Source organism: Aspergillus nomiae (assembly GCF_001204775.2).
Source record: "Aspergillus nomiae NRRL 13137 chromosome Unknown contig00109, whole genome shotgun sequence".
In the NCBI taxonomy this organism is placed as follows: domain Eukaryota; kingdom Fungi; phylum Ascomycota; class Eurotiomycetes; order Eurotiales; family Aspergillaceae; genus Aspergillus; species Aspergillus nomiae.
Window position 1 is genome coordinate 1 of NW_015378164.1, and position 21435 is coordinate 21435.

Sequence of the window (21435 nt, forward strand, 5' to 3'; positions counted from 1 at the left end):
AAAGACAGAAGGGGACATACTGGGAATCGATCAGGGTCTCATAAGCCTCTCCGATCTCCTTGAACTTCTCATCACCTTGAGGATCATCACGGTTCTTATCCGGGTGGTACTGGATGGCCAGCTTGCGGTAGGCTTCTTGATCTCATGGTCGGAAGCATCCTTCGACACACCCAAGATCTTGTAGTAATCCTTCCGCTGGGCCTTCTTGAGCTCAAATTCGGCCTTGCGAATCTCTTCCTGGATACCCTTTTCGGTGGGGTTGGATTCTGCCACGGCCTTGTAATCGCGCACTGCTTCTTCCCAGTTGCCAGCACCGCCGTGGGCCTTGGCACGTATCTTCTGTGCCTTGACATACGACGGATCCAACCGCAGGGCCTCCGTGCAGTCGTTGACTGCGTTATCGTATTCCTTCAGGTTGATGTGTGCCTGGGCACGATTCTGTAGGATCTTTGCGTTCATGTCCTTGTTGGTCGGGTCTACCTCCAAAGCCTGCGACCAGAGGTCGATAGCCTTGCGGTAATCCTTGGCCTTGAAGGCATTATTACCCTCCTCCTTCGTGCGCATCAACTTCTGAACGGTACGAAGTAGTTTGATAGCCGACTTCATATCAGGATCCAAGCTGATACAGATTTTAAGAGTTTTCAGCGCCTGTTCCGTCTCTCCCAGACCGTAAAATGCACGGGCACGGATCATCAGAGCATCAGGATCTTGGTTGTTTTGTCGAAGCATGTTCATGGCAATATCCTGTGCCTTTGCAAACGAATTCTCGTTTGCCATCTTCAGCTGTGCTTCCGCAGTCATCAAGGTCCACTTGCGGGGCTCCTTAACGCCATTGCCCAGGAGCGCTCTCGCCTGGTCCAGACAGAACAGAGCCATCGACACTCCCCGTTCCTGAGCCAGGGTCTCTTCCGCTTGTGTCACGAAACGAATCATCTTCTCAGCAGGCGCACGGTCGGTCGCCGAGGCGGGAGGGTCCGTGCGAGAGAGGACATTAAGTGCCTCTGAAGGGCGGCCCAGGCTAGTGAGGATACGGGCCAGACGATACTGAATCTTAGCGTTGGACGGATCAAGCTCAAGAGCCCGTTCGCAGTCTTCGAGAGCATTTATATACTGATGGGCGGCCATGTGCGCCGCCGCCCGGTTGGACAGGTACACGGAAGAATTAGGGTTAATCTCAACGGCTAAAAGTTTGTCAGCAGAAGTAACAATGAGACCGTCGCAGAAGAGCGCTCACCTTTGCTGAACTCTTCAATAGCCCGAGCATAATTACGGTCCTTGAAGAACTTATTTCCCGCCAACTTAAAGGAATCCGCTTCAGCGGTCGTTCCATTTGATCTATGAGGAGGGGGGTAGGGCTCTTTTCGGTATGCGTTCCGTTCACACCGTTAGCGGACGACGACAGACGAGGGTCATTGCTGTCGATGTCCATCGAGCTCCGGTCAGCAGCAGCAGCCATGGCTGATAGGCGACGTAGCTCGTCGGGGGGAAGATTTAACGGATGAAGATCGGGATCGTGCTTCTTGAACCGGTGAACGGTCGAAGCACGGGAGAAAGTAGGGCGTGAAGCGGAAGAAGAGAAACTGCCCTTAGCCGTAGCAGAGGAATGTGTTGGACGGTGACAGGATTTGGAGTGTGAAGGAGTGGACGACGACCGACTGTGGGCCGGACGAGTCGAGGATTTGCGTGGAAGATTCGGTTGAGGAGGAGCAGTCGCCGCAGCAGTGGGTTGGTACGGTGGAGGGGGTGGAGGGTTTTTCCGGGTACTATAAGAATGACGGGGAGAAGAAGAGGCTGGAGGCGACGACGGAGAGACTCTAGGAGGTGGCGGAGGAGGAGAAGAAGAAGAAGAAGAGACCGGTGTCGGATTCGGAGTCAGAGTTGAGAGATCCGGATGCTGAATTTGCTTGGATTTGGATCTCTTCGATTTGTGACGAGAGAAAAGTTGCGGAAGAACCATCGCTCTGATTGGTCGTGGCCGATCGAATTGCAACGAAGGCGGTGGAAGTTCAGAGTTTGATATCAATTCTTTTTTTTTCTTTTTCTCTTTCTTCCGGGGCGGAAGAAAGCGAGAGAAAGAAAAAAAAAAAAAAAAGAAAAAAAAAAAAAAAAAATTAAAAAAGCAAAACAAACAGTATATAAAAAGAATCTCGGTCGCAAGAAGATTCACAAGAAAACGATCAATACCCGCTGAATCACACAACCCGATTTTGACAAAGAAATCAACCCAAGTCTAGACAAAGAGTTCGGTCATGATGACAATGGCGCAGTCATAATATTCTCGTATGTTGGTGTCTCGTCGGAGAGGAGAGAAATGGTCGTTGGGTTCAACTGGACAATGGTCGAGGAGTTGAGAGAAGAAGGAAAAGGTGCGAAAAGTGAGGCTGGCGATTGCTCGAGTGATCAATTCAACTATATAGGTAGTAATATCTTTTCCCTTAGTGTAGACTTATTTATTTGGGGATTCCTCTCCCTCCACTTGGGAAAAAAAATCATGGAGGCTGGTGATCGAAGGTGACGAACTCCGCCTAGCGTGCAGCTTGTCGTCGAATCCCATCGATCGTTCGCCTGTCGAAAAGAAACGTCTCACGACTGCATCGCCAGTAACGGTCGCTCCTCTTGAGTCCAGTCCAGTCAATCCTTTACGATCTTCTGCCCGGCAGGCACTAAAACAGAAAAAGGATCCTCTCATGGCTACCTAATCCAACAAAAACGAGACCAGAGAGGGAAGAATGATTATTATCCCCGAGCCGCCAACAACTAGGATCAGATCCACTCCGCCAATCCGTACGCCAGAAACCAATTATAACACCAAATCCTATGCATGACGCTTGGTCGTTTCCATAGCAAACTATCTTCCCTATACTCCGTACTCAGTACGGTTTTTGTTTTACACACGAAGTACCGCCGACTTCTTCCCCGATCAGCCGTGCCAGCCAAATGCGGCCCACCCCCTCGGTTTTCCAGTGTGGCCTCGAGTGTTACTCGTCTCGCGTTAACCTGAGGTCCACTTCTCCCGACGCCTTCTGACGTTGCAGGCAAATTTCTAGGCGACTCGCCCGCCTCTTTTCCTGTCTCGTCCCTTGGTCATCTTGCAGATCCGCCTTTTCGGTTCCCAATCTACAACCTGTTGGGACAGAGAACTGGCGGGCCGGAACGCAATGATCGCCACGTGGTAGTCGCGTGCCATCTGGTCCACTGTCGACTCACTTGTTCGCCAGGTCAGTGAATAAAGTAAAACCCCCGTGTAAGTATGAATGGGGCGGTGCGGTCGATTATAGTACAAGCGTAGTATATACAACGTTCCGTAAACTTTATCTTGGCACAGAACGGGCCCTCTTCGTCACAGTCAAGGTCGGGCGATCGCCGTCTGCATATAAGACTCACTCTGCCTCTTGAGTATGGCAAGAGCTGTCTTCAGGTGATTGACAGAGGTAGTGACGAAGATATTTGTCGCTAGCAAAGCTTCGTTGTGAGCCAAGCCAGGTGAAATCACTAACAAGCAGGAATGCGCCGTCAGTACCCCTGATATAAGCGCAATCTCTGTCATCCCAGCTGCTAAATCCCTTGTTCGCAGGGCCAGGGAATTATTGCAAACTGACTGACGCTCGTCGATATAAGCCGTGATGCGGTGAGCCGACACTGGTGGCTTAGAGTTCGAAACGTCTGTTGGAGCGTATATAATGCTGCTCAGTTGCCAAAAGGGGCCCGATGTGCCCTCCGGCCCGCCACGGCCGTCCACATTGAATCGTGCGCGGCCATTCGCGACGAAGGCTCTCCCCGGCTCACCCGCCGCGACGCTATCAGCTGATCGAATACATGCTGTTCATATGGGGGTGGCGGAGAGGAGGGGATGTCTGCGTCCCGCTCGCCATTATTCGTCAAGTATGTGTCCATCGAGCGAGAGTGAGTCAGTGTGGGCACTTGGCCAGGGAAATTCGTTGAGATGGTGATCTCTGCTCGCACCCAGATATTTTGTTCATCGAGCCAGATAAGTTGGTGGGATGGCGAGGCGCTTTGCACGCGAATAGGCCTTTCTACTCTAGGATGCGGGTTGAATAGGCCCAGAGGAGAGGAGTGGCCCGGATGAGAGATGGGGCGGCGCGCAGTGGAGCAATCGATTCTTCGTTCAGAGGCACCTTGGCGAATGCCATTCCCGGGTGTTAAGTTTGCTGGATGCTGCATATTGCCTCGTTCACGACGGTGCCAGTTCACGCCAGGTGCTATACTAGGCGACTTCTGTCGGGACGACGGCACCGGCTCAGCGGAGGCTGGCCGTGGAGGATGGCTTGGCAGGCCATCGAATGCTTCCAGTGGTAATGCTGAATAATCTAACTGTATACTGGGTACGCCCGAGTAAGGATTCGTGGAATGAGGCCGGTGAATGACAGGCGGGCCTTCTAAGGACGACAGGTCTATTTGGTCCATTTGGACGGCGAGGGTGAGCATAAGCCGTTGTCGATCTGGGGAACGGTAACAGGCGAAAGGAACAAAAAGATCGAGGAGTAAGGACTGGCCGCTTTCGTAACTATATTATTATACTAGATCATACCCGGGCCCCTGCCTAGGACAAGTGGCACGGCCGAGTACGAAGTCGTGGAGGCAAGATTCCAAAAAAAGCGATGAATACGACGATTAACGGAAGGGCCAAGTGGATCGCCACACACAAAATGCGTATTTGGCAACAGAAGACGTTCAAGAAAGCATTTAGGTTCAATCAAGCAGACCCCTGCGAGACAGGTTGCCCTATTCAACTTATATGGTCACACCTGGTCCAACGTCGGACAATGCGTTGAGGCGGTGCTTTATGCAGCTTCGAGTCCTTTGCGGGCTTCGTCCAACAGAGAGAACAGCACAACTAAACCAACACTTCTGCGCCGCCCCATGCATCCAGGATCCATAAGTGGATTCAGCCCTCTCCTCGGGATCTGGTGATGGGGGCCCTCAGGCTAAGGCACCCTAGATGCCGATTCTCCATCTCGGGGCTTCTCTTCCAGTGGTCGATCAAACATGTCAGACTGGGAAAAGTACAGTTGACACCGCAGAAGGCGTCCCCTGCCCTTTGATTATGCCCTGCAGGATTCTACAAAATACCCAAACTGACTTAGTAGCGCGGATAGGGATTTGGGGTCGAGTTTCATGCCGAGGATTCGGTATACTCCGGCAAGTAAACAAAAAATATACGCTGGCCAGTAAGAATGATCCAAAAAGAAACGGATCAAAGCCAGTCCCTGGAAAAAATGGGGGGAATTGGATTAAGTTGGGAGGGTTCAATTATCGCCACCACGTCCCTTTTCTCCGCGCCGAGCAAAGAAAAGCACCTCCAAGAGGAGGGAAGGGTCCAAGTGGAAACATCCCATAGCCTAGAGAATATCGGGTGGAAATTAGTTAGTTAGCTTCTTTCAGTCGGTCAGCAGGAGAGGGAAGAGCAAAGCCTTGGGGCGACCAAACGAACATCAAACACTGCCACGGCCGCTCTTTGTCATCGCCGCGCCATGCCTCATCATCCATGGTTCGCTGCCGGATTACCGCAGATATTACTTAAAATAATTCTACTAGTTAACTAGTTCTCCCCCCTCTTGATTCATTTATTATGATTATTGGTCTTTCTCGGTTAGATCTCAACCGGTTGCGATAGAAGGCATATCTGCACTTGGATACCAACAAGACGGCGCATTCCCCATACATATACGCAGTAGTCCACCAAATCGGGGCACTAAAATTCTCTAGATCGGGCAGTGTATTTGCAACAGGAAATCTTTAGCGAGACCACGAAGATCACTCTTGATCTCCTTCCGTGACCTTCTAGAATGTACACAGTATGTCGCTGGCAGTAGATAATGCGCTGAGGTATATCCAGACAGACTCGATTTTTTTTTTTTTCCTTTTTCTCACCTTCCTTTATTTCTCCCTCCCGCCTTGGCCCGTAAGGCTGGCAGTTCCACGGCATAAGAATGTACAACGCGTAAATAGAACTGGGTATGTTATGTACTGTGTGCATGTACACAGAACGGGGGATGCAAAAAGTTTGAAACTAGCGGCTTGACCGTAGATTCGACCCAACTACACTTTGTAAACCACACTTTGTATAGTTAAGTCATGACCACTAACTACAGCACCCAGCAACCTCAACAAAAACGTCGTCCCGGCGACCCTCCAGTGACAAAGTATTATTCCGTCACAGCCGGACGCCATATCCAACTCGACCATCACGGGTGTAGACATGCTAGTTACGCATATTAAACATCCATGAGTGGTAAGACCACATAAGTATGGACATACACCCATTAGCACAGTTTTATAGTATAGTATAATCCTGGTCTGGTACCTATTATTATTATCACTAGTGACCGTCGAGTGGGAACCCGAGCGAGCACGCACGCCGCGCGTCGATTCGACTGCCTCACTTGGCCCTCTGATCGCGCCATGATCGTGCATTGGTGCGTTCGAGGGATATTACTCCATGCATTATTGGACATGGGTTAGTACTATGCAACAATGATATCTAATTATACATATCCATTTACTTTGCTTTTTTTTTTGTCTTGTTTCATGTTGATATCGAACCCGGTATATTGTGATTCGGCAATATCCCGAAAAACCACTACACACTACCTAGTGCTCCATACCTCTCGTTAGAGTAGTACAGATTCATGGACCTTACCTTGGTACTACCTACCAAAATACAATTCCCTATATAGGTAATACTAATTCATCCCGTGTCAATCAGTGCACTTATTTTCCAACATCTCCCATAACTCATTGCCAGGTACCTTCCCAATCCCTTCAAAAAGAAAAGAAGAAAGAAAAAAAAAAATAATATAATGTGTCATGTCGGAGGCCACTTCCCACAGTAATCAACTCGAAACCTGCGCCCCCAGATTGGAATCGGAAACCGACATCTCATCTCATCCCTGGTAGATTCCGATCTGCGACAGGCGGGTCCTTGGCATGTGTAATGAGACGCAGCGGTCGAGAGGCTGATTGGGGGCTGAAGCGAATCTGGGGAAGGTTGGGTACTCCTGTTGGTTTGGCGATCTCGCGTAGGCGGAGGGTTTGGGGTCTGGGATACTGGGGTTTGTATAGAATGAGGATTGAGGATTCTGGAAACTGAGTATACTGTCGTAGGGGTTGCACTGGGATTGCTCGAGTTTGTGGCTACAGTAATCGAGGGTACTTTAAGTGATAAAAAGTTGTCAAAGCGTCATGGTTTACATTAAATCGTAAACAGCGACCAAACTGCTCCATATCTTCGAAGCAGTCCAGAAGCCAAGCCAAGAAGAGTAATACAGAAAAAAAGAAAAATGAGGTATAAATAATATGTGAAATATGAAGCATATGAAGTCAAATGGTATTAACTCTCCCCCAAATCACACCCAAAACTAAAGACAAACCCCGTCCAACTCTGGTATCATTCACATAGAACGTCCATTACTAGATTCCCCCGCCTGCAGCGGAGCCGGACTCACGAGTGAATCGGGGCTACACTATGGACAAGAAGGGAATTTAGGCAAGGAAGAAAGCGGCAGCAGCGGCGGCACCGGCAAGACCGAAGGACTGGCCGAGGGTGTTGGCAGCACCGGTGAAGAGAGGGTTAGGGCCGGAAGAAGAGGGGCTGGGAGCGTGGTTAGTTGGTGGTTGTCTTCAGGTTTGGAAGTGAAGGAAAACTTACGTAGCACCGCCGCTGGGGGCAGGGGTTCCGATCACGGGGACGGAAGAGCTCTTGCCGGGGGAGACACCGGTGGGAGTGCCAGCGGGGCCGGTGATGGTCGAGTAGGTGACGGTGGGAATGCAGGTGGTCACAGCGATGACGGTGGTGCCCTGGCTAGGCTGCTGAGGAGGCTGAGGGATGACGGGGCTGCTGCTGGAAGGAACAGCGGGGACGCTGCCGCTGCTGCTGGGGCCCTGAGAGGGGATAACAGGGGAGCTGCTGGTAGGGACGGCAGGAGGAACAGCGGGGGTGGTCTCCTCAACGGGAGGAACCTCAGCAGAGGAGGTCTGGGCAACGGGGGTCTCCTCAGTGGTGATACCAGTGGGAGTGGCGATCGGCTCAACACCCTCAGGGGTGGAGGTCTGACGGCCGGGGCAGTCGGTGACGGTGGGAGCGCAAGAGGTGATGGTCACATCCTCAGTCTGGTAGACAGTGTGGACCTCGCCGTTAGGGAGGGCGGCAACAAGGCCGGCGAAGAGAGCAACGGTGGCAGCAGAGAAACGCATGTTGACTGTAGGTTTTTGTTTGTACGAGAGAAATCTAACCGTCAAGGTTGATTGATTGGTGTTGTTTAGCGGTGGGCTAAAAAGAGAGTGTGGATAGTTGGTTGGTAAAAAGAATGGCTGACCGAAGTCAAAAAGTTGATATGCTTCAAGCAGGAAGTTTGGACTTGAGAGAAGGAACGGATTGAAACAAAACGAAGGAACGGACGGGGGAGTCTGGAGGCTTTGTATGAACCGGGAGATTAACCTGGAGATCGTCTCAGGGACGAAAAGGGGAGAGGGGGACTGCAGGCGGGTGGAGAGCGCTGCAGATGCTGGCGTTACTCTATCAATTGGTGAACGGTAATGCGGTGTGTTTCTCTCCAGGAGAAACAAGACACCCTCGACTAAACCCAATAGATGAGTGAATGGGGCCGCCATCCTCATGGGGCTCGTGGGATGGCGGCTTGACGCACCATGGTTGGCGGATGTGGCCGTCGCAAAGAACCACTACTAGTGAACTAGTAATGGACTAGTTTTGTGATTAGCTTCGCTGCCACAGCTGGGTTCCAGTCAATGCTTTCCACTGCTTGGGTTCAGTTCAGCGCACCGATGATCTGTCGCTCACTTACTGGATTCAGTTATACTCACGAATGGCAAAAGATCATCATAAACTATTTACTGGACTGTAATACCCGAGTATTTTTATCCCAGACACATAAACCCTCCTCCTCTGTACTAGTAGAACGTAGAATATGAAAGACTCGGGATTCCGAGATTGTGTTGCCGTTACACAATTGTCATTGTAACATCCAATCCCGCTAGCGGCATGGAACCCAAAAACCCCCCGTCCGGAAATTAGCCCTGCGCCCAAACAATCCTTGCGTGATACATCCATGCATCCTGGGGCAATTTCAGGGGAAGGGTATTTTCATCGGCCAAGCCACAAGGACGTTGAACAACTCCCGATAGATGTTTCAGGTTTCGGGTCAAGCCAATCAGGGTCCCGTACAGAGATCCGTTCCTGACTCCAGGCTCCACTTCTTCAAGTCGCCAACAGCCCGCTGTGGCTCTTGGGCTCCACTCATGGGCCAATGACTTGAATATTCAAGGCCCAAGTCCCAGTGGGTCCGCCCCACTAACCCCTGTCTCTGCTACGTACCATTTTTATCTCGATTATTTTTTCTCAATGTGAGGTAGTAACTTAGTAAGTTGCTACAGAAATGATCAATTTTTGAGAAGAAAATTTTCGATTCTTTTTGTAACCATCAACTATGCGGAAAGAGTCTATATCCGTTATCCATCAAAGTCACAAGACTCAGGAAACAGGGTTCCAATCAATTTTTTAGTATCATTTGACCAATGGTGCCCTGACTGCATGTACAAAGTGCTGACGGCCGGTTCCGTTCGCAATCCTCAAGGATCACGCACATGTAAAATCTCCGAACAGGGGACCGACATCCATTGTTCTCGCCACACGATCGTGTTTCTCCGAGTGCAGATTCTTCATCTCATCCCTGTCCTTGTCGACGGTCTAGAAACGCAGCCGATGTATCTACTCAGCCCTGTTAATTACATGAAGGAAGCTTGGCTGATTTTGCTTGACTAGACCCTGGCCGGCGTCATTAATTGCTTATTAAACGCTAAGGACTGCCAAAAAGGGAAGGAGAGCGTTGCAGCCAGTGACAGAGGGCAGTTAGTCGTACTATGATTCGTTTACAACCCTGGGCAGCGTCATTAATTGCTTATTAAATGCTAAGACTGCCAAGGAGTGAAAGAGAGTGTTGTGCACTCGGTTATACAAGGATTTGTTTACCTACACCCCTGGTCGGGCCTCGCCTAGCTAGTCGATATTCGCGTTGTATAATGTCAATCATAGCAATAATAGGAACTTTTTTTATAGTACCGAATCGATTAGTCGTGGTTCGAGAGGATCCCATATGTTCACGCGAGACACAATTTGGTTTTCTCTCGGCACCTAGAATTGGAGTGATTGCGCCATCAAAACCTAGACATAAGCTATGAGAAGCCTTCTGGGCCTGAGAACGCTGAGACATGATTGTCGACAAGGAATAGAGTCTGGTAGAGTTATCAAACTATTGAAAAACCTATTGCACTCCGAACCTTCTCCGGAATATTTTGTGGGTACAAACCACCCAGGGAGTTCATGAGCTTCTTTTTTAGGACTCCTGTCTTCTGGATAATCGTTAAAGAAAGGGGTGTTCATCTTTCTGCAGAATGTCCACAGTTCAGGGGGGGGCCTGCTCGAAACTAGAACCAGTGATAGGTTGATTGTCAATCTCTCAACGGAAGGATATCATCTGGCATAATCCCGTTGCAGCCAGGTAACCGAGAAGAATCAATCCTCAAAGATTGCGCAGACTCTATGGACGGGTTTGGAGAAAACATATTGGTGTGTTCACCCGTTCGCACAACATAAGGCGGTTAATTGGGTTCAGGGCTCCACCGATCAACAGGGGAAAGGTTCAATGATTCACGGCAGTCCGCACTCTCGATACGCGCGTTCTACCCCGGGCGTAGACAGTTCGGACAGCCATGGCTTCCAAGCCGCTACCCCGGTTTTCAAGTTGCGAGTCTCACGTCTCCTAATCTCGTCCTTGAACCCCGAAGGTTCGTGGAGCATGACGAGCAGAATTAAATGAGTGCTATGTATCATATAGATTGGAAACCCCATAGTCAGTGCCCGAGACGATGCGCACGCCGCACAGAGAAGCGCACGAACAGACAGCGGTGCTAAGTCGGTGCCCGAGTCGCCGTTTCCCGCTCATTGTTTCCCATCATCACAGGAAACCGGGTGATCCGGTGGGGTTTTCTTGTTGAGGATCGTCCATCGCCGCGCGTCTACCAAGAGGGGTTCTTTCTGCTTTGGACGCATTTTCTCGTTTGTACTTGTCGTGTTTATAATGTCTTCTCTCTAACGATGACCAACAAAAATGTAGAGAACATGGCAATGTAATAGAGACGATAACCGGAGCAGACCCCACTCAGACGCATTGAGTTAGTTCGTGAATTGTCTAAACGAGGCAACATATGGAATTCCGCGATAATGGTGGTGTTATGACCGATATTGACCAGAATACGATTACGATAAGTCCCTTTACATCATCACCGGACCATGATTTTTCCTCGGGGCCTGCACGGATGCTATGAACTACTTCCAATTCAGCGTCACTGCTATTATTATGACGCTTCTCCATCTTGTATGGCGGTGCACTTATGGGGAAAGGCTATTTTAAGCATGGTGGTGGGTCGGACTCGAGATGCACGACGAATCAGTCTTATTGCCATATTGTCCAGTGCTTCCGTGCTTTTCCCGTCTCTCTCGGTCATTGTGGCGTACGGGAGCTTGGGCATGAGCTAATAGTGGCTATATGATGTCAGATTCAGTGGATAAGTCTGGAGTTGAGTTGGTCTTGAACAAGCTCACCGTCACAGGGCTGAAAGCTTGGATATTGATGGATATGCAGAAGTATGCATTTAATCGATCATCTGCCGACATGAAGCACGTGCTCTTGGCTCACAGAGGAGAGGTCTATGCGTCTGCTCCGTACATTGGCTGACGCGTTCAATTTCTCCTGTGAGGTATCTTCGATGCAAAAGTACTGGTCATCCTCTGGACTAGTCAGACTGTTATTAGTCATGCGATTCGTCTGAGTAGACCAGGTCATGAAAACTACTACTACTACGTATTGTATACTGATGTGAAGCTATTATGGATGGTTCTTCGGAACCGGATAGTGCGTCACTTAATTTGGAAGCTAATCATAATGATAAAAATTCCTGGTCAAGTTCGGTTACGATTTCAAGTTAACAAGCATTTCATCAGAAAAGTGGGGGGTGATGTAAAACATTGGCCATGCAGTTGTTTGAAAGTGAGACTAAAATGAACACAAAGATACTAGATTGGTCTTAATTTAGTCTATTACCGAACGGAAATAGAAACCGACAGGCTTCTTCCTGCACACTAACTGCGGAGGAATCTCAAGAGTCGCATCTATTTTTGTGGTTAATTTAGGAAATTTTGATTAGAGGAAATTTAATTAATTGATTTTTATTTTTACCCAGGACTCTACACAGCATTTCCTCTTTTGTTTCTGCTGGAGTAAATTCGGATCAGATACCCAGTATTGAATGTGGTTCCGTGGTATGTAGACAGATTCTTTTTTTTCTTTCCTTCCTTTTTTGGGGCGCCTGTTCATGGATGCCTAAAAACAAATGCCTGAGGGTTCAGGAACCAGATCACGCTACGAAGGGGAACCGACAGACAGATGGATCTCAGATACAAACCACACGGACAGAACTCTGGGACCTAAAAATTGCTTCTATGCTCAAAATGGAGTCAGTCCCTGAACTAACAAGGTTGATAGCATATAATAATAGCATCTGAGGGAACGCAGGGCCGCTGAACAAGCACCAAGACCCAAGTATCAAATAAAGAACGGTCTTTAGGCGCCTTTTGAAACCGACTGGTTCCACCGAGTCAAGTCAACATCGTCTGTCCGAGTGTTCCACTGGCGGAGCCTTATGATTGGCACTAATCCCAGAGAGGGATGAACCGTGGAATATTATTAGCTGAATGAAGGTGCAAAAAGGTCAAGAGTTACAATCTTTGAGTCCAACCGCCGACGAGCCTTTTTTAGCCACTTTGTGATTGACTGACGGACTAACAACTTGACCAAACGGGCCCCATTTGAATCCTTGACTCCAATCCGGCTTTTTTCGCTCACACTCTCGCTCTTCTCCTCATAATCATATTAATTGAAACGCTTTCCGACCGTCATCATCTGCGTTCCATCCTCCATCCCTTCGTCTGTTCTCTTCTTTCTTCCTTTCTTCCCTTTTTTTTCTTCCTCCCTGGACTCCGACTACGGTCCTCCCACTACGACTACTTATCTTACATACTAAACGACCTTCTCTTCGTCCTGGAGTCGAGATCTTTGTTGTCTCGCGTCTAATCAAACATTCGCTTGTTTGCTTTGGATTTCAATTCTCATTATTTAAAGAACTTCAGCTTACATTTCCCCTCCTCTTCCTCGCGCACTCGCTCTTCTGTCGCTCGATCAACGAAAACCAACCCCTCTTATCGCAGTCGCCTTGCCGCGTGTTCAGCCCCACGGTCGTTCTTCCGAGCGTCCAACTTCTCATTATACCAATCATCCTGTTACTTTCTCTCTCACTATCTCTTGACTCTTCATTCTTTTTTTTCTTTCAAGGTGTCTAAATCAAATACCGCCGATCTGGCTACCTTGGCTGACCCAAACGAGTTGTTCTTGCCCGGGGAGAGGCAAGACAATCTCGCCATGTCGACACCCGCGGTTCCCTCCTCAAACCGCCCGTGCCGGGTAATCGCAACAACAGCAATGGTCCCCGACCCCCAAAGCTCACCTTGGGGATTCCCCCGTCACCCAACGCTCGTCCCGTAACCGGTAACGGTATACCGGCTCCGCGCCCGTCCCGCGCCCGCTCTAGCCCCCGAAGTGCCACAGCTCCAGCGCCCGTCCACCCGCCCGGCGCCCCCGCAACTGCGACTTGCGACCCCGATGGGCAGCAGTAAGAATATCCAACAAGTCAATGGTCGCCCAGCTCCCCCGCCTCTAGCCACCAGTGGGTTGAACGAACCGAACGGACACTCGCGGTCAGGTAGCTTCAACTATTTGGATGGAAAGGCCAGTGGCCCGGCATCCGCTTCATCATCAAACTACTCGGCGTTGTCGTTCGCCATGGGTCTTCGGCAACCACAGGGGAGCACTCCGGATCCATCTTCTGCCATTAGCTCGGTTTACTCCGATCGGGAAGGGGGTGTGCAGATGGAGCGTGACAACAGCGTAAATGGATTGGTTCCAGATCTCGACAAGCTGAGCTTAGAAAAGGGCAGGCCACTAGACGTTGACGATTTGGATGATGAAGGCTGGCTCGCGGCCAGTGAACAGAAGAAGATCGTGGAGTTGGGCAGTCTGGGTGAGGGTGCAGGAGGTGCGGTCACTCGTTGCAAGCTCAAGGAAGGAAAGACCGTCTTCGCGTTGAAGGTGGGTTTAATATACTTTCTTACTCTTTCAGAGGGGGTTTCAACCTTCATGCTCTATTTCCACTCATCACTAACTGTGCGATTGTTATAGATTATCACAACCGACCCCAACCCAGATGTGAAAAAACAGATTGTTCGGGAACTCAACTTCAACAAGGACTGTGCGTCAGAACATATCTGTCGGTATTACGGTGCATTCATGGACAAGTCTACCGGCACAATTTCGATCGCGATGGAGTTCTGTGAGGGGGGCAGTCTAGACAGTATCTACAAAGAAGTAAAGAAACTAGGGGGTCGAACAGGAGAGAAAGTGCTGGGTAAGGTCGCAGAAGGCGTATTGAACGGTTTAACATATCTGCACAGTAGAAAGATTATCCATCGAGGTATGTTCGATTTACTCTCAGTGATCAATGTAACTCATGCACTGACAAGAACACAGATATCAAACCGTCCAATATTCTCTTATGCCGCAACGGACAGGTCAAGCTATGTGATTTCGGCGTTAGTGGAGAGTTCGGCACCAAGGGCGATGCCAATACGTTCATCGGCACCTCCTATTACATGGCCCCCGAACGGATCACCGGTCAATCTTATACGATTACTTCGGACGTCTGGTCTCTAGGCGTAACGCTACTTGAAGTTGCCCAGCATCGCTTCCCCTTCCCGGCCGATGGAACCGAAATGCAGCCCCGCGCTGGGTTAATCGACCTCCTTACATACATCGTTCGCCAACCGATTCCTAAGTTGAAGGATGAGCCGGATAACGGTATTCGCTGGTCTGATAGCTTCAAGTACTTTATAGAATGCTGGTATGTGACCCCATCTGCGTTTGCATTGCCCGCGCGGTGAACCTAACTTTCCTAGCCTCGAGAAAGAGCCTCCACGAAGAGCGACTCCATGGCGGATGCTGGATCATCCTTGGATGCTGGACATGAAAAACAAAAAAGTCAACATGGCGAACTTCGTGCGACAGGTGTGGGGTTGGGACAACTAGACTTTCTCCGCAGCAGCACTCATTCCTTTGCAACAACCTCCCTCCATGCATCTAATTGCTACTCTCCATCATAATATATCGCATCTTTACGGTCCCTTCTTACGCTTACCAGTGGCTGGCCGTTGGTTGACCAGGTTGTCAAAAGCATACGATTTGTGATTATGACGACGCTCATTTACCGCATTGCAACGTCTATCGTTACTGGACTCATGGAGTTGGGATTGATTTTTTACCTGATCATGCATGTCTTTCTTTTATTTTGCTGATCCATTTATCACGGGCAGTTGTATCCGCCCTCGTAACCTCGATTTTGTCGCCAGCCGAGGTCTTTGCACAAAACCTGCCAGCGGTCAGCGGCGCTGACGCTTCCCGGTTTCATCCCTTGTTTTCTTGCTGCTTCCCTTGCGACACGAATGGGAGAAGTTGTTATTTAGGTGTTTTGTCTTTATTTTCATACCATCTCATATTTTCTCCGGGCCTCATCTCTTCTTCAGCACATACATATTGTATAGGCTTGTCATTGATTTTGTTTTGATTCTGTCATCCAAGAGCATAGCAACTGTGAGATGGACACAATCCTCTGTATATCGGCAGATTATAATCCATACAGGAAGTCGCGCAGAATATCATCAACAGCATTTTTGTCGTAACTGTTCCATCTCATTCATTAGATCTTTCACCGATTATTCTATGTAGCCAAAGTAATCAGGCAACTAACAAGGTATATATATATATATATACTGGGACTTGCTTCACCTCATGCATTCTGGCCAAAAATAGACCAAAATCAACGTCTACTTAACCCAAAGGGCTATTGATTTCTACCTACAATCAAGTCAGAAACGGGGCTTAACTAGTGCTGATGGAGTTACTTGGAAGAATACAATAATCAAATAAGAAAAAAAGAAAAGGATTTCTTAGTCCATGGCCAGCGTTTTCAGGGCTGAATCTGACGTAAGATTTGGTCCTGGTTGTTTTTGCAGGTCGCACTCTAGCGGAAATATATACACTCATATACAAAGGCCCAATATTTGAAATATATCCAAGTTCTATGTGGGTCGCTTCGATATTCAGGAAGTCATTGTTCACTAGGTCCATGATTGCTTTATATGGATAATATGTATTTTGATAATTAGGATAGATTGCTAGAAACACCGCGCAAAGCCGCTTGTATAGGATATCACATAATGGAAGCATTATAGAAGGATCCGCCAGATAAACCATCATCGTACTCATCATGAAAATTCGGTGCGTATGGTTTAGCGATTCACCGGTTGAGCACCTAAGACCCATCCGATACCACTGACTAAACCGCCTGTCACCATGTTACTGACCACATCTCGCTTACGCACCCTCTCTTCAGCGGAGTCCTCGCTGGACCCGCGAGCGTGAGATGATGACGTCGGTTGCTGGTCGGTGGTAGCGGCGCTGCCGCTGAGCGGGAATGCGTTCTTGTGGAGGGCTAGCGCGGCGCCTCGGGCAACTTCGAAGAGGCCCATGGGGGCTTCTTCGGCGTTGAGACGGTCGTGATGGGCTCGAGCACGTCGAGCGTGTTGTTTCTTTGTTTCGTATGCGTCCTGTTCGCTATCTGTTGGTCCGAAGCCACCAGGGACTGATGAGAGGTTGTCCCCCTTGGTGTCCCATACTTCTTCCTCTTCGGCTTCGCGCGTGCGAAGGCCGTTCATCTCCTCATCGCACCGTCGCCAGGCGCCGAGGATCTCAGGCAGTGGGTCGGGAGAGGGGACGAGGATCAGGGCAAGAGAAAGAAGTTCCATTCGCTGGGAGAGTTGGGTTATTTGGGCTTGGAGGTTGGCAGATGAGGATAGCGTAGGATCGCGGTACCGGCCAGCATTGTAGACAGCACGCCAGGAAATGTCATCCCTTACGGCTGGGTTTGTAAGGGGCGAGGAGGTGGATAGGAGAGATGGAGGAGTGAGACGCGTGAGGATGTAAGAATATGCGGTACCGAAATCATTGGAAGAGAGAGCTGATGAAATTGCGAGTGACATAATACGTCGCTCAGCTGTGACGACGGCATCCTCCTCGGAAGTAGACGGAAGATCTAGGTCGTCGCTATCGGAGAGGCGAGTGGAAAAACCAGCCGCGACCAGATTTCTTCCGATCGCAAGAAGATCATCGACCTTCGTATAGGCCTTTGAGTTTTGATCAAGCACTTTCTCGATCAAGGAAATAGGATCGGGGTGCACACGGATACTGACAGGTTGAAAGGGAACACCATGTTGCAGAGTTAGGGAGTAGAAAGATAGAGCATGTGTTGCTGATATGAGGGCACGAATCTCTTTGAAGGAGACGGACTCTGGAAAGTGTGGCTGGAAGGCTTGCAAGCTGCGGATAATAGTTAGCTCCTTGGTCGATCTGACGCTCATTTGGATCAAGTCTTACATGTCGTACGCTCGCTTCATGCCTCCCCTAGTTCTGTTTCCATTGCTAGCGTTATCGTAAGTGGTGAAAATGGCCTCCTTGACGGCTTCTTCGACTTGGGCTGAGCTAAGGGCAGTTTTGGAATTTATATAGATATCAACGGCCAAGTTGTATTCTACACTGATTAGTCCCCACATTATGAAAGATGGGATAGTGTTTGCTTACCTTTGAACTCTAGCAATGCCTTCAAGATCTCTGCCTCTACCACATCTCGTGAGACCCTCCAAAAGAGGCCATGACAGGGTAAATTGCTTTCATTTCCTTCTATTTTGTCTGATCCCCAATGCTGCAGCCAGAGAATCTGCTGGCGAACGTCCCGCCAGTCATGGCTAAGTTTTGTTTGTCTTACAATAGATGAGACAATGTTCCGCAATTCTTGTACTTGCGTATCTTGGTTACTATGAAGGCAGATATTGGCAGCTGTCCTGCATGTAATCGGATGTCCGAGTTCGGCCAACGTCTTGATGGAGAGGAGAATAGCGCTGAGGAACGATATAGAGGAGGCGGAAGGGTATGTTAGTGGATTTGATGCCACCAACAAAGCGTTCTGCAGAAGGGACACCCTCGATGACGAAGAGATTTGAGATGCATCAAACGTCACCGAGGGAAATACCGAGCTGTTAGGTGAGATAAATAAGTGATCCTCAAGGCTCAACAGCTCAGCAACCCGAGTCAGAACTTTGACTGAGCCTTCCAGACAAGACTTGCTTGTATCGGAAGTTGTGTAGATAACGGCAAGCCCTGATTGACCATATCGAAGATTCAGGTCCTTCGACACATCGCGGTCATATTTTTGGTCTTCTTCCTCAAAGCCTCCAAGGTCCACATCCTCTGGACCATTCCAATTAAGGAATGCATTCACAGTGCTCTCATGATCTACTAGACTGCGCGCCAGCAGCCATTCGTTCACGTATTGCCATCCGGAGGTATTCTTATCATGCTGTTGGGTGTTAACCTGAGGAAGAGAGATGGAATTGGCCTCCGCAGCCTGATTGAGTCTACGCCTTTTCGATCGGTTACTCCCGTACATCCACGGGCCAAGTAGTCCGCGTAAGTTGTTCACTAGATCCATGCTGTTCTTCTGAGCGCCCGTCATCGAGAGAAGTACATTGATCGCGGTGTGGCTGTCCATCGTCTCTAAAACATCCAGAGAGAATGTTTCATCCTGACTGGGATAGTATTCGTAGTTAAGTCGGAGCAGCGGTAGTAAGCTAGAGATTAACCATGTCCGCACGGTCGGTAAGCGCTGGTAGAACGGTAAAAGAAGTTCAAGTATAAGGGGTTGAAGGGCAGTTTCCAGATCTATACGGTATGCCCGATGTATGAGGAATTGAGTTAAAAGGTCGGCTGGATCTTGACTGTCTTCGTCGTCGTGGTACTTTAGTGGGAGTAAACGAAGCGTCCGTACTCGTTTCTTGGCAGCAGCCTCCGAGAAATTGTCGACTGGGGAAACATCGATATCGTCACCGTCTGGTTGCGATGAATGGCCATCTAAAAGCTCCTGAAGGACTGGCGTGTAAGACTGGGGCGCTGTGCTTTCCGGCAGAAAGGTCAAGATGATGCGAAGTATCCGGTCAAGAGGAAGGTAGGCTGGAAACTGGGCGTGTAGCTGTGGTAAGCGGGAGACATTCCCAGTAACACAAAGATGGGTGGCTAGAAGAATCGCATGAGCACCGGATCGTCGACCAGAAATCGCCATGCGTCAATCAGCGGCTCTTTCGCCGGGGAATGGGGGAAAATAAAGAGGGTGATGTGGTCGGGAGCAATACTAAAGACGTCAAACGCTGACGCTCGGACCAACTTGGGCGGAAAGCGGCGAATCGACCGGAAGAACCTCATCGCATCCTGACCTCCGCTCCTACACGCTGTGCCCACTCGTTTCCCCTCCTCTCATCTACCACCAAACACACAATGGCTTCGGGTTTTGGTCTCAATGGCGGTATGTGCTCATTGTCTAGCGTCTGAGGGGGGATTGCTGTCACAATTGATTACGATTTCGTGGTGCTCGGTCGCGATACGTTTCTTCGATGGACGTCCCCGGCTAATACTTGCGTTCTCCCACAGGTCCCTCCCGCTGCTACAACTTCTGGCAGGAGGTCCTCGGCTGCTACGTTGTCAACGCCGGCGACGGTGAAACCGGCAAGAAGAAGTGTATGCCCGCTTTGGAGGATTACTACGAGTGCCTGCACCACAGAAAAGAGGTAGGGTCTCGCCCTTGCACAATGGCTCCTCGCCCGTCAATCCAAGACGCAGTCGACTGTCCTGGTTGTTTTATATGTGGTTCTGCTATATTCTGACACCATGGACCTCCAGGCTTTGCGAACAATGAAGATGCAGGCCGCCTACCGGAAGGCCGAAGCCGCACACCCCCGGGAGAACGCGCCCAAGGCCGAGCAGATTCGCAGTTTGGGGCTGCTAGGGAAGGAAGAAGAGGCATCGGCTTTTCTAACGAAGGCTTAAGGGGATTTTGTGCACACTAGGGGTGCGGTTCTGTTTTCGTTGTTTTTACTACCACCACCAATGTCGTGTTGTTATTTCCTACTTGGAGTCCCTCAGTGTATAGAAATGGACAAGTCTATTTGATGCGCGCCGTTTCGACGATCATCGCAGTGTGTGATGTCTGCTAGGAATGCTGCGAATCACCGCAACCCCGTGTTCCGGGACGACACGAAGATCGCTTTGACTGCTACTATTTATTTCACTATGTCGACTCGATTTCCATAGATAAAAAGTAGCAAGAAAGACCTACGTCAGTTATCGTATGGTAGTTTGTGGTGGAATATTACGACGAGGAGGGCTGTGTGAAGATGTCAAGTCAAGTGCTGTGCTATGGAAAGTAAATACTCCGCGGATTATATATAAACTAAATTAGGTGCCGTTTGATTGGAGAATCGAGCAACGTGTCTCGGTCATCGCCTGAGGCAGACATTGGAGGGTCACCACCGCGTGGGAAGGCTTGCGCATGGGACAAGGAATTGTATTAGGGCCGTCCCTCGGTCAACGTGTGTGAGTGGACAAAGAATCCCCTTCCTTTACGACGAGACTATCTGGCATTTCTTGGCATGTTTTGGGGGAAATCGACACTTGAAGCTTATGGATCACTACTCATGGGGAACCAAGGAAGGTCCTGTCCGTCGCGATAGATCTCCGGGATCAACTTACTGGTTCTGGTGGTAGAATTAAGGATATAGTGGTACCTGCAGCTAAACCCACGGATCACTTCGGCCGCGAGTCTCATCATGATGGACATTGGCAGCAATTTCGCGGCCGTCGATCGTGAGGTTGGCGCAGGGAGGGTCACGTGACCATAACGAAAACCTTTACGGGAGTGGGGCGGCTAAGCCGGGTTGGGCCTAGTGCAGGGCCCAAGCATGGGTAGGCGCGCCCAGGCAAAGATGCCCCCAATGATATAAACAGGCTGCGTGACCTCGAGGGGGAAAAACGAAAGCACGACGGGACGACTTGTTGATACCTACTTACTTACTTACCTGGGAGCTTGACTGGCCCATACTTTAATATCGGCTCTTTTACCACCGACGACGTGCCCGTCATCTTCCCTCTCCACTTTTGGGATTAATATTTATTATTATTATTTTTTCCCCCCCGTGTGGTTTTATTTTTATTTTATTTTTTATTTGTATTTTTTCTGCTGTCTTGATGCTCAAAAGTTTCTTTATGGTCTTAATACCTTCGGGCCTCACAGATGATCGACTTAATAGTGTGAAACTCCCTTCATCTAGTTTCTGTTATTTTTGTTTTTCGT

The 21435-nt window shown here is 49.4% G+C and overlaps 6 protein-coding genes across 6 annotated transcripts; 2 read left to right on the plus strand and 4 right to left on the minus strand.

The window, feature by feature from the left end:
- Positions 1-30: 30 nt before the first annotated feature.
- On the minus strand, positions 31-1957 carry ANOM_006470 (DnaJ and TPR domain protein; the record flags this gene model as incomplete). The annotated part of the gene is made up of 3 exons (XM_015551726.1): positions 31-1181; positions 1235-1312; positions 1384-1957. 3 exons carry the CDS (start codon positions 1955-1957, stop codon positions 31-33), a joined length of 1803 nt encoding a protein of 600 aa, XP_015407522.1.
- A 1730-nt stretch (positions 1958-3687) lies between these two features.
- Positions 3688-4425, minus strand: ANOM_006471 (uncharacterized protein; the record flags this gene model as incomplete). Its single annotated transcript, XM_015551727.1, has 1 exon — positions 3688-4425. One exon carries the CDS (start codon positions 4423-4425, stop codon positions 3688-3690), a length of 738 nt encoding a protein of 245 aa, XP_015407523.1.
- Positions 4426-7503: 3078 nt separating this feature from the next.
- On the minus strand, positions 7504-8214 carry ANOM_006472 (GPI anchored serine-rich protein; the record flags this gene model as incomplete). Its single annotated transcript, XM_015551728.1, has 2 exons — positions 7504-7612; positions 7670-8214. 2 exons carry the CDS (start codon positions 8212-8214, stop codon positions 7504-7506), a joined length of 654 nt encoding a protein of 217 aa, XP_015407524.1.
- Positions 8215-10679: 2465 nt separating this feature from the next.
- ANOM_006473 (MAP kinase kinase (Mkk2)) lies at positions 10680-15230 on the plus strand (the record flags this gene model as incomplete). The annotated part of the gene is made up of 6 exons (XM_015551729.1): positions 10680-10821; positions 13476-13761; positions 13817-14237; positions 14328-14619; positions 14676-15045; positions 15101-15230. The coding sequence occupies 6 exons, from the start codon at positions 10680-10682 to the stop codon at positions 15228-15230; spliced, it is 1641 nt and encodes a 546-aa protein (XP_015407525.1).
- Positions 15231-16489: 1259 nt separating this feature from the next.
- ANOM_006474 (secretory pathway Sec39 family protein) lies at positions 16490-19371 on the minus strand (the record flags this gene model as incomplete). Its single annotated transcript, XM_015551730.1, has 3 exons — positions 16490-17576; positions 17634-17787; positions 17838-19371. The coding sequence occupies 3 exons, from the start codon at positions 19369-19371 to the stop codon at positions 16490-16492; spliced, it is 2775 nt and encodes a 924-aa protein (XP_015407518.1).
- A 167-nt stretch (positions 19372-19538) lies between these two features.
- ANOM_006475 (uncharacterized protein) lies at positions 19539-20398 on the plus strand. The gene is made up of 3 exons (XM_015551731.1): positions 19539-19611; positions 19737-19873; positions 19986-20398. Exons 1-3 carry the CDS (start codon positions 19584-19586, stop codon positions 20130-20132), a joined length of 312 nt encoding a protein of 103 aa, XP_015407519.1. The 5' UTR covers positions 19539-19583; the 3' UTR covers positions 20133-20398.
- Positions 20399-21435: the final 1037 nt, after the last annotated feature.